Source organism: Melospiza melodia, chromosome 2 (assembly GCF_035770615.1).
Source record: "Melospiza melodia melodia isolate bMelMel2 chromosome 2, bMelMel2.pri, whole genome shotgun sequence".
NCBI classification, from domain to species: Eukaryota; Metazoa; Chordata; class Aves; order Passeriformes; family Passerellidae; genus Melospiza; species Melospiza melodia.
In genome coordinates, this window is record NC_086195.1 from 19,430,432 (window position 1) to 19,443,347 (window position 12,916).

The window sequence follows — 12,916 nt, forward strand, 5'->3', positions numbered from 1 at the left end:
AGAAATCAGATTTTTCTACCACAGACAACACATAAAGATTCTGCTACTGTGTTTCTGAAGATGTTTCTCTGCAGCTAGAGGGAAAGGCATGTCTTTTTTTTATAAAGTGAAGTGCAAGAAAGTTTTTTGTTGGTTTAGTCATTCTAGTTCTGCACAAAAAGCTTCACGTGTGCTTCAACTGAAAGGCTAAGTTTCCAAAACAAGAGCAGTAATACCCTTTGTACATGGTGTTATGAGAAACAGCTGAAAATTACCTACAGCAGTTTGGAGAATGGAGGCTGCTGCTCCTTGGTCACTGAGAAGGTCACCAGATGCTCTTGTGAAAGCCTATTTGCCAGCCAGAACTGAGAGCTGCTGCTTTGGCTGCCTCTCAAACACAGGGCTACAACATGCTTTCCAGAAAGGTTCAGATGGAAAAGATTACTCACAAATTGCCTTTGTCATCACTCAAGAGAAGAACTGTCTCTAGCTGGAAATATTTCAGAGATATTTATTGTATTCTGAAAATTTCATTTTATTTCTAACTTATTTACAGTTAAACATTCAGAATCATAAAATATGAAGTATAAAATATTTAACAAAATAGATGCAGTCCATGTTGTTCAGGTGCACCATAAATATATGATGAAACAGTAAACAGCATAGGAATTTTCTGATGGTCCTCTCTGTCATTGACCAGGAAAAAGAGTATGTAGACCTGCCTCATACATTCTGGTCTGACCATTATGGCATCAATCTTTCATTTCAGAGAGAACAACACCACCACTCTGGTTTCTGTCCTCAGTCCTCCACAGTTACCTTCACTGTCTAAAAGGCCAACACTATAAGTTCAATACATCAGATCCCCTCTGAAGTTGGTATAGTCATATATTCAATACATTTTTTTTAATACAGAATTTCCTAGAAAAGAAGAATCAGGTAATTCAGTCCATATGAACAAAAGAGTCATTTATTATATATATATTCTCTAGTAAGTTATAATAGTCTCTTGGATTTTAAATGTCTTTTTGCTATTTTCAATGCTTAAAAATTATAATTTTAAAACATTAAATATTGTGTTATATACATTATGATTTAATTAATCATTCTAAACACGGAGCCTTCTCCAAGTGAAAACTTGGATGAAACAGAAAACAATTTCATTACATAACAGGCTTTAGAAGTTCACTTCATACAACCATAAATTTGACTATATGAAAAATAGCCAAACATCAATTTGCTCCTATATGGGACTTTTTTCTGTTTGTTTTTCTGATCTTGGGGAAAGGGGGTTTTGGCTGTTGTTTTTGTATAAACTGAAGGACAGACCTAGTCATTACTTTTGTCAATGTTCTGTATTTTAACTTTTTTTAATCTCCTACCTATTTTATATAAAATAACAAAATATACAGAGAAAGCTGAGTTTGTTACATTAGTTCATACACATACAGTAAATAAAATTTTTTAATGTATGGCTTTGCAAAGGTAGATTATGAAGTGACTTTTGTATTTTATTTGTTTAAAAGCATTTTAAGAGAACGTGTTAGTGTGCTTACAATAGCGGCCATGGTATTCGGATGTCGAGCCAAGAGTTTAATGCTAGGATCACCAGAGGTCTTGCCTGACACTGCTTCTGCAGCCCTCAGAAGACAAATGTAGTTTATTACAACCTCATCTATCTTAGCTATAATTTCCTGCTGCTGTGTTTCAGAGTTCATGACTTTAACTAAACGCATGCAGGCTTCTGTTAAGCAACAGAGTACTTGAAAGCTGGAAGTCATAGCTAAAAGCATTTCCTCAGGGCTTTTATCAGCCATGGCCATTTTCCTGCAGGCACTTCCCAACTGTCTCGATTCCAAAGATAACAGTTGTTTGTACTTAGAAAGTTTAAGGTCATATGTTTCTGGATGTAAATCTTCTCTCTTGCCCATACTTGCTCGGACCAGTGAGAGTAGCTCATTGGCATCCTTTTGTGCTGCAATAAATCCATCAGGCATTGCATATGTCTTCTCTTTCATCACGTTTATTCGTGTGATTCGTGCATCGAAGGCTACATCGTTGAGATTCACATCAATTTGGCCACCTTGGGTGTCAGCACTGCTCTTCTCATGCTCATTGACTGCATCACGTGGGGGCTCAGCAGCTTTCGGGGACTCAAAGACTTTCTGCTCATTGTCTCCGGATGACTGAGCAACTGGTTCTGTGAGCTCACACGGGGTCTGTGGTTCGAAGAGATGTGAGAGCTGATGGCTGTCTCGGTCATCTTCCTCCTCATTGTCATCATTTCCTCTGCTGAGGAAGCAATAGCTAAAGGGGCCCCGACACCTCCAGGCGCTGCTGGTCAGCTTTCGCAAGGGCAGTGTTCGACACTGCTTGGAGTCCTTCTGACTGGTGCCAGTGCCTGAACACTTCTTACTGTCCTTCTTATCAGTGCTGACGTACACACAACTCTGAGAGTAACTTTTGGACAGCTTTTTGCCCAGGGAAAATTCCACCCTTCTCTCCGATTTGGAGTCATCCTTTTGGGTGGTGTCCAGGCATTTCAAGCTGGCCGTGGCTGCCTTCTTCTCAAGCAGCATCTCAGTGCCTGCAGATCTTCCAATGCTGCTGCTGCTGCTGCTGCGTCTCAGCATTTTCTTGTTCTGCGGCATCCTGAGGCTTCCTCCTATCATGTCATATGGCCATAAACTAACTGTTGCCCCACAAGCCTGATTTACTTTGGGAATGTCACAAGAGTCTTCATTTTGACTTGGCACCTTTGATTCTGATAGCATGGATGATAGCATGATGGAGTCAGCTAGAGGCTGTCTAGGAAAAGCTGTAGGCATGCCTCCTTGTCTTCCCTTTTCAGGCTCTGTGAAAGCTACACTAGGGGTAGTAGAAGAGCAGACAGAATAATTAAGCATCACCCTGATAATATTCATAGGCTGAACTTTTAAATATCTTTTAACAGTCAGTACAAATGGTTTCCTGGTACTTCCCAATGGCCCCCATTCCTCAAAATATTCCATTAAAAGTTCATTACAAGTCTTTTGTATTTAATGCCTTTTACAACCGGTCATCAAATTGTAATTTATGAATAAGTAATTGTTCATTTCACTACATCAGACTTACTCAAGAAAAGGAACAGCAAATTGTGTACAAAACATCCTCAATCTCCCCTAATACATGGATTGCATGTTTTCTATTAACTAATTAGATGAATAATTTCAGATTAAAATACCTTCTTTAACTACACCTGAAAGAGCATGGAAAGATGTACTCATAGTACTTTTGGTTTGGTTTTGTAGCAGTTTTTGGAAGAGAAAGATTATTTATCATTTTAAATCTTAGTCTGTTCCACTTTTGGATTTTCATGCATTCACACACTAGTGCTACATGTGGGCTGCAATCCAAGAAGAGGGAAACATTTAAAATTCAGCTGAAAGAATTTCAATGCTGTCTCTGAAAACTGCATTTTTTATAACTTTAAAGAAACACCTACTGTCAGATTGTGAAGTAAATTCATGCTTAATAAGGTAGTGACATTTTCTTATTCTTAACATCTAGAACTTTTTATTCATATTGGCATGTTTTTGACAACCTGCTAAAATAGCATATAAGACACCTAAGAAATGAATCAAAGGTTTTGCTCCCCTATATTAATAAAACTTCTGAAGTAATTTTACAATCTAACAAGCATCTGGGACTCAACTGACTGTGGATTTTGGAGAGGCTTCCAAAGACTGGAAGAGAGGCTTCTCCATTAGTGTCCCTCCAAATATTATAACTGCAATGAGAGGTTTTTTTAAAAAGTTGATCTTTGTACGCACCTCATCAGAATATCTCAACAAATAAAATGAACGGGTAAACTGAAGGTCTAATCTGACTGTCTGTTACAGCGTGATGATGTAGTTCCAGATAAAGATAATAGAAATGTCTTATTTAGACCTCAACATGAACTTGTAACTTTAAGAATGAACAGAAGAAACACACTATTACTGCTGTACCTGTAGTTTCTTTTATCTTGGGGATCCGATGACATCCTTCCCTCAAAGTGCCGAAAAGTGGTTCAGCATTGATTGCTGAATGCACAACAGGCACCGTCATTCTGTGACACACGGCTTCAGGCTGCTGGTGCAGGTCCTTGTATGTCGTTCCGTGGTTTGGAAGAATGGCAGCTCTTTCATCTGCTGGAACATAGGCAATGCCCTTCATTGATGGATCAGAGATGATGTGTTTACCATCAGAGGTACAAAGAGGGGATTCAACGGGGGTAGCACACGTGCTACTGCCTGTGCTGCATCCTGCATCCACTGAAGAGCACTGAGAGCTCTGCAGCGAGAAATGGCCTTCACTTTGCAGAGATGACATGCGCTTAGCCAAGTGATACTCACAAAGTCTAGCCACACCCTGCTCAGCTTCTGGAAGCTTTGAAGGATGGTCATCTGCAGATAGATCAGTATCTTCTGCATCATTTAGGTCTTTGGCTGAAGACACGGGTGTCATATCTGACAGGAAGTTTTCACCTTGGCTAAGCCCTGAGGTGTCATCCTGATCCACCTCAGGATCCACTTCACCCTTACAGTCAGTTTCTGTTTTACCAAGGACAGGAACTCTTGGAAAAGTCTTCCCATTAACTGTTTCTGGGCTTGGCTTATCTGCTGCCCCATCATCGGCAGCGTACCATCTTTGGCGAAAGGCAGTTCTCTCCACATTGAAAGTGCTTAAGCGCTGGCTGTCTCTTGCTGAAAGAGTTCCAAATTTAGCTTTTAGATCTTCATCAGACTCTGCTTTTTTATTTCCCTGTTGCTTTTTCACAGTAGCATTGCCATCAGAGGATGCTTTTACTTCGCTGTCTGTCATCTTATTTTTCCTTTTACTAGTGCAAGAATATACCAAGGATCCCATGTGCAATTTGCTAAAATAATCAGTGACAGATTTTGTTTCCATGGTCTCTGGCTCCATTTCCATGTTATCGGAATGAAGAATCTGCTTTGAAGGCACAACTTTTGACTGTAGCTCTGCAGCCTGACCACCAGCCAAAGGCTGTGAGGGCTTCATACCTGGCCCTCCAGCCTGATTCTTAGCAATGGGAAATTCAGTCTGCTCTTCCACAAGCGGTTGGTAGCCTTCACTTGTGGTCAAAAACATACGTGCAGTGTTTTCCGACTGTTTCTGTGCTGCGGCTAGTTCAGAGCTTTCAGTCATTTCAGAGGAATTTGTTTCATTGCCAGAATCTGAAGATGACTCAGGGCTATATGCTCGCAGGATAGCTACACCTGCAAGCCACAAAAAATAAGAGTCAATTAAATGACAGTAGCTGAGGCACCTGGATAAGTGACAAGCAAAAGGGGGTGTATTAGAGACAAAAATATTCTTTGTAAGAATACTCTGACTTTATTGCACAGTTCCCGAGACAGGTAGTTTAATAACAGTGGTGGCTCCATTAAACATGAAATACGATGTATGAAAAATGATGGCAAAAAAATAAAAGGAAAACTAAAAAAAAAAACCAAACCAACCCTCATGAAATGGAGTACTTCCAAAGCTAAATGGATGAGATGGAATGATTCTCAATGAATAAATGTAACTATGGTGAAAGAACCTGAATTGTCATTCGTCTGCTGTTCCTCTGAAGCAGCCAAAGCTTCTAGTGCTTGAAGAGTAGAGACTACAGCATCATCTAGCCCCTTCTCACACTTCCCCTCTGTATTAGTAGGGACAGCATCGATAAGCGACACTGGAATGTCATCATTGCCTAGATTACTGTCTTGCTCCTTGTTGTCTCTAGGCTGTGTCGCTTGATTCTGAGAGTCTTCCTCATCAGAACTGTCCCTGAAACCAGGTGGAGGAGCAGCAATGGCCATGTTTAAGGTATGCAAAAGGAAATCATCTTCATTGTCATCACCTTCCGGAGGTGGAAGTGAAGTCAAATCAATAATGTCATCACTAGAACCAGAAAGGCTGAGAAGAGCAGGCCTATTGATTTCTCCTACCATAATATCTTCTTCACAGCTTACTTCATCTTCATCTTCAGCATCATCTGTGTTTTCTGCATAACAGATATCATGCAGCAAGGGCTCTTCTATCCCTTCTGCAGCTCCAAATATTTTACCATCGCTTATAGTTGCGTAAACAGAGTTTGTAGCAAACTGAATGCTTTCAGCATCTGGTGACAACTCCAGGCCTTTAATATCATTGGCATTACTAAGATAAATGGCTCTTTGTTTTTCTAATACTTCTGGACTTTCATCCAAAAGCCTTTCATAGCCAAGAGTCTGAGGACTGAGACCATCCAAATTGGGATCTCCAAATATAAAGGAAACTTTTGCTCCCCTGGGAGAATCCTGTGCTTTCTTGCTAGGTTCCAAACCTGAGAGTGACAGCAGTGAAGGCTGGTTAAAATTTCTGGTTTCTTCTGTTTCAGCAGGGTCACTTTGCTTGGCCAGATGCTGATCAAATCCACCTGAATTATAAGTATTTTCTATGTACAGATGTCTGTGCTCTTTTGGACATAACAGACTTTCAGAAACATCTATAGTCTTCTGCTTTGGATCAGCAAAGGACATTTGCGCCTCCTGATCTCCTTCGGCCAGGAAAGTGGTAGATTTTGGTATACAATTCCACTCAGAAGCAAGGATATTATGCTTCCCTCTATTTTCAGGTCCTATAGCATGGTGAAATAAAATCAACATTGTGAAATCAAAGAACAAAGTCAAATAATTTGTAAACAATAATTTGTTGATGCTAAGTATTAAACACTCTGAATAGGATAGCTGAGCCATCAAATACTTCAAAAAAGTGTTTTCAAATTCATCTCTGTTGTAAATTAAATACCTGTTGACTTAATGACCTAAAGTTTAACTGGTACTTCTGTGCTCTAAAACAAATCTAAACCTCAGCTAGGTATAAATGCTGTTCCTACTATGCTAAAGGCATAGTAACACAAAAGAATCTGGTTTCTACAAAACCATATGTATTCTGACAAAAGATATATGCATATAAAATAATAGCACTCACAGGAAGAGTGCATCTGTCTACTAGAGTATGAAGGAAATTCAACACATTGTTTATTTTACCATGGAAGAGCTATCATAAACTGGGTAGTAGTGTTCCTAGAACACTACTAAGCTGAATTGAACACTGTGGTGCTAAGTCTGAGCCAGCAATCAGATGTCATTTGACACAGCTTTCTATTTGTCTGGAGGTGCTCTGGCTTAAGTTGACTTCTGCTTTATACACTGGACCATGGGTAACACAGTGTGAGATAAATACCTGTTTCTCGGCCCCCTGCATTTTTCTTGTTGGCCATGTTAAATATTGAACGCCTTGAGTCAACCAGCAGTCTGTAGTATCCAGCTGTTAGGCAAGCAAGATTCATTGCATCTGATGACTCCATCAGAAGAGTAATAGGCTAAGAAGAATAAAATCAAGTTAAGGCTGTTCCTCCTCAGTTTATTTGCCTGTTGACAATACTATTACATCACAGCAAAAATAATTACATCACAAACACCACAATGAAAAATACACGTGAGAATTTGTTCTCCTCACTACCAATATCGAACAGTGTAAAATGTTCAGTCAAGATTGGAGCTGTAGTAAGGTAGAAGTCCAACTAGACATGTTAACAACTGATTACTCTCTTTCTGAATGAAGCTAACTATTTTAAGACCCTTGCTCCATCTTTTTCTTGCATAGATATCTTACTCTGGTAAAAGCATTATTTAACATTACTCTGAATATGCCAGAGGTGGAGAACCTGGTACAGCAGGTGCTGGAGTCTTGCAGTTGGATAGGAATCTGCCGCTTCCCTGAAAATGTGGTGCACTAAGTATATGCAAAGAAGCATGACAGGGGAAGCAAACAGTCAGGGAAAGCTGAGGTTCATGAAATACAGCAGTCAGGTTAAAGCTATCATTACACTGCAAGACAGGGCCAGGTTAAAAGATTTCAGTGTTTGTGGCCTGGTGTTACTGAAAAGAAAAGTGGTGAAAAAATAAGCAGATAAGCAGAGACAAAGAGATTGGAGAAAGATCACCAGAAGTGTGACCAGCAAAGAAAACGAACACAAAACACTAAAAAAAAGACAGTCCTAACAAAAAGTGAGACCTCAGAGCTTTGAAAAATTGTGGCTGCCAGGTTAGCAAGCACTGAACCCAAGACATCTATGTGAAACATACTTTAATTCATTTTTCTTTAATTCATTTTCTTTTAATTCAATTTTCATTTTCTTTCACTTTTCTTTATGTATACATTTTCTTGCCTAAAAAATTTGTTCAAGTCTCTATAGCTTTTAATACCAAAAGCTGATCTCCTCAAATATAATTTAATAAGGTGAGTAGCCTCTACAACTCCTAGACAGGAAATAAAAATGAAGCCCTCACCAAGATGCATAGATAGAAATTAGGCCACAGACAACCCATGTTATCACTCACAGTTTGTAGTGACTCAGAGTATGTGGACATTTGTGACAATTTATCATAATTTAGCATGCAGAGCCCACTGTCACAAGACAGATGCAAGGACCTATATCATTCATTCCAGGAGGAATATCACATGTAGGCTCTCCAACCTACTCAACCCCTTACTAGTAAAAAGACAACTGATTCTGGTGGAAGCTGTGGCCAAAACATAACTGATCACAGCTTACTACCCAACCCACAATAGGTCTGATGAGTTTTTAAAAGCCTTTGCTACAGCACCTTAGGCCACAGTGTTCCAAGTGCCCTGAATGTTGTATAAATTTTTTTCACCAACTTGGAAAAATATATTAAGGTTGTTTTTCTTTAACCTATTTTTGCTACAGTTTGAGCTTCTATTCAGTACATGCTTCTTTTAAGGTATTCAAATATAGCTATTATAGTTACTATAAATTATTAAACCTACATTGGATGAATTAATCTCTTTTTTTGAGCAACTACTAAAAATGGACATTTGAAATGCTACATTAATCTCAAATTTTCTGCAGTGATTGGCAGAAATTGATGAACTCTGCAAAAATCTCAGATTGCTGAAAACAATTCTGTGAAGTACTGCTAATTTGCTGAAAAGTCCTGTGACAGCTAAACTTTTATTGCCAGCTTCTGCCAAGTGAAATGTTCTTGAGAACATATTTAAAGAAACAAAAATAAAATAAAAATGTGAACTGTCTGTTCATTAAGAAAATAATATCATATATAACATATACTGGTACATTCAGAAGCCTGATATATGAACCTGCTACTTGAGGGTAAATGAAAGGATGTAAACACCATTGAGAATACCTACCAGTGTGTGCATGGATCTCCTTTACAGGACATGGTCACAACCCCTACTTGTGTCCCACAGAGAGGCAACTTTTTGTCAAACTCCACCCAGAGCCTCCCAGATTTTTACTTTTTAGTCAGTCTCTCTGGGTTTAAGATCACATGTGTAAGTGCAAGGAGATGAGGATATGCAAAATTAGCAATAAGACATTAACTGTATTTTAATATATAACAAGATAATACCATGGTAATACATAATACTATGGCATACTGTGCTGCATATTACCTATGGGCAGATGGGAAGGATTTAATTTCTATATTACTTTCCCCATCTGAAAAAAGGTGATAATAGCTTTCTTACAAGAGGGCTATGAGTTTAGCACAGTAATGCAAGCAAAGCAGCCTGAGATCCTCAGGTGTTACCATTGCAAAGTAAGTAAGGTGAAAGAGATACTGTGTTCGCCAACCTGTAAATTTCTCTTAATTTGTAGTCAAAGAGCCTTTAAAGATTACTTTACAACAATGTTTTTTTCATTACCTTAAATACAGAGAAACTGTTCCAGGTCAATACACCTAAAGCATTCAAAGCAAAAGCCTAGTAAAATATTCCTCATGTGTGCTTTTTGTGTATAGCTGGGTAAGCAAAAAGAAGTGTTAGGTTCTATTTATTTTAATCAAATATTTAAGTTTCAAATACAATGAGAACTCCACCTTCAATCTCTGGTTTTTCAGATTAATGCCCTAGAAAGTCTATGAAACCTTTCACTTCAAAGCCAAATGGAAACCACAGTGAAAACAACCAGGACAGCATAACATAGAAAACTCCACTGAGTTTGCCATTAGATGCCACACAGATGCAGAGTGTTAAGTGATATTTAAAAGAAATTAAATGACTATAGGTAGATGATGAGCATCTGTGAATACTGAACTGGAATTATAAAGGTAAAGAAAAAAAACCCATTAATTCTTACAGTTTTTTTAATTGTCAGTTGTTACGTGGTAACTTGCAGTAAACTTTCTGGATATAACACTGGATTACAGGGGACACTGGTCGAATGCAGCTGGCAATTCTTTACTGGTAACAATACTGTATATTACACTAGAAGGAGCTTCAAAAGAAGGTCAGTTTCATCATCACATCTTCTTACCATGGAAATACATGAACAAAATAACAAAGCAAGTCGCTGGGGGTCAGCTGAGAGAAAAATCAAAGTAGAATTCAGGTGCTGGAAAACACCAGCCTAGTACACTGTAGGCCCAACCTGTAGTATAAATGTAGTATGATCAAAAAATAGAGCTGAAAATGTACTCACAGAGTACTACTGCCATGAAAACATTTAGAACAGCATAGCTTAATCTAAAACTCAGTGAGAAAAGCATTATTAAAAGATGCTATATCAACACAAATCAATAACAAACTTACTTTTACATCTAAGACATGCAGCTCAACTCTAACACTGCTTTCATCTTCTGTAAACATCTCAATTCTGTTCACGTGGCTGAAGTCTGCCAGGAGAGCCACAAGATTTGTTTTGGTGTTTATCACATGGCTGATTCCATACCGTGGCCCTACTAACAGAGTCACTTCTGAACGCTTTTCTCCCTGCTTTAGCAGAAAAAGAAAGAAAACACAAGTAAAAAACATGATAGGTACTGTATAGTGACAGAAATCACCACTCCCTTCTTTCAGTTACCAAAGTTACATTTGCATGGCATTTCTGCATTAAAGATTACTATGTTTTTACTAGATAGATATGATACACAAGAGCATACTTGATTCATAATTTTAAAAAAAGCAAAGAAATTTCTTGCTGTATGTTGATTGCACTCTAGATTTTAGGTGGATAGTTAGATGGACAGACGATGGATGGACTCTGCTTCTGTTAAAAGAAAAATTTGGTCATTAAGATTTTTCCAGACTAAAAATTTTAGCATTCAATAGATAATTGGATGGTGATATTTGCTAAGAAAGTGCTATCTATCTCCAAATTCCCAATATAATTTTTATTATGACAAATACATTATTTTCAAGATTAAAAGAAGCAAAAAGTGATTTGGTTAAACTAAAAATTATTTTTAAGCACATGAATAGAACCTAAACTTCTAAAGAAAATTATATGATCCAGCTTTTGAAAAAAAAAGGCATTAGATAAAAAAAAATCAAGAGAAGAGACTATTTTAAGAGAAATGTTACCACTAGAGTTGCCTTGAAGACTCGCCCTCCATATAATCGTAGATCACTGAGGAACTTTAGATAATGCACCTTGGCTTGCAGAGCAGAGAGCTGAGAAAGGAGAAACAGGGGTAAGAGGAAGTTGTGGAAATCATCACATTATAAAATTCTGAAAGAAAATGTATTTGTGGAATATAAAAAGAATGGTCTGTAATAACAGTTCTTTGGAGCCTGAAACTAAATCTTGAGATGCTTGAGCTTCAGATGAGGTGAAACAGCTTCATTCTTAAAATTAATATCTTGCTTGTTTATTTAAAATGCACTGAGGACTTGGGAATGGGCAGATCAGAGCACTTCAAGAACATCCTAACTGCTTTAATGAAGGGAAAATGTTAAAGTACTCAGATTAAACATCTGTTCACTGAGGGATTTCAAGGCTATGACAGCAGCTTTCCATTCATAAACTCCATCAGTTCTTAAACGTTTATGTACCTATACAGAGAAAGAGAACAGAGAATTTGCATTTGTCAGCTACATATTTTACATTTTGCTAGGTACTTGTGGTGTTGGGCATATTATTCCACCTTGTTACTGCATTTCCTACTTTCTAAAATAACGCTCTCACTATATTTAGTAGGTAATAAATCAGAAAGCTAAATACAGCACATGAATACATATGATCATGTTATATAATAGATGTCAGAATTTGTCTCCTCTTTTTTTCCTCTGAGCTTAAACTGCCTACTTAAAAAAGAAAACTTGGAAATATTTTATGAGACAGAAGGGAAACAAGCAACAGTTCATTTCAGCAGTCTGAATCCAAACCTTACACTTCCCTCATGTAAATCCTTGCATCTGGATGTTTAGAAGATAATATAAAACAGTCTCAAATTAGTTTCTAGTTTCATTCCAGTCACTGGATTTCTAATTCAAAATCTTATTTAATCTTGAACAGCATTTTAAGGGCCCCTATCCTAAATTCTTCCTAGACAACAAGGAGGAAATGGATCCAAAGCAGAGCAACTCGTGGTAATGCTTTGCCCTTTGCTGTACCAGGTGTTCACCTGGTGCAGAAATACACTAGGGTTGTAAAAAAACAGGAGAACCCTGAGAATGACGAGCTTCCCTTCATGTGAAGGAGGAGAAGACTCCCAGAAAGAAATCAGATAGTTCCTGTGGTGGTACCTACAACTAAGACAGGAGGTGATCAACAGCTTGGACGCTTTCTTTCTCAGACCTACCTGCTAAGAAAGCAGGTGGGTGAACATGCATTTCCAAAGCTCAAATCAAAAAGAATGAAGCAAACCCAGCAAAGTCTGCTTGCTGCAGGAAGGGACTGTTGCAATACCTCTCCTAACCAAGAACTGGTACTGGTATGCCACGGTAAGGCATATCTCACAGTATGGCCTGCAGCAGTGAGGGCTTCCAAAATAGATCCAAATTTATACTACCAAGATAAATAACAAGCAATTGGCATAATTTAGCTTTTGTTTCAGAAGAATAGCAGACATGCACTGCTTCAGCCTTTCTTTCTGAG

At 38.2% G+C, this 12,916-nt stretch overlaps 1 protein-coding gene across 5 annotated transcripts in view; it reads right to left on the reverse strand.

The window, feature by feature from the left end:
* Positions 1-466: 466 nt before the first annotated feature.
* Positions 467-12,916, reverse strand: part of FRMPD4 (FERM and PDZ domain containing 4) — a 291,048-nt gene continuing 278,598 nt past the window's right edge. For 4 of the 5 annotated variants that reach the window (XM_063183398.1, XM_063183384.1, XM_063183389.1 and 1 more), the window contains 6 exons: positions 11,401-11,490; positions 10,630-10,812; positions 7,237-7,375; positions 5,567-6,628; positions 3,969-5,240; positions 467-2,842 (listed from right to left, as the gene is read on the reverse strand). In XM_063183398.1, the coding sequence (XP_063039468.1) occupies positions 1,491-2,842; positions 3,969-5,240; positions 5,567-6,628; positions 7,237-7,375; positions 10,630-10,812; positions 11,401-11,490 (4,098 nt within the window). In that variant the 3' untranslated portion in view covers positions 467-1,490. Of the gene's footprint in view, positions 2,848-3,968; positions 5,241-5,566; positions 6,629-7,236; positions 7,376-10,629; positions 10,813-11,400; positions 11,491-12,916 lie in introns of all 5 variants that reach the window. The other variant, XM_063147715.1, reaches the window with a different exon arrangement.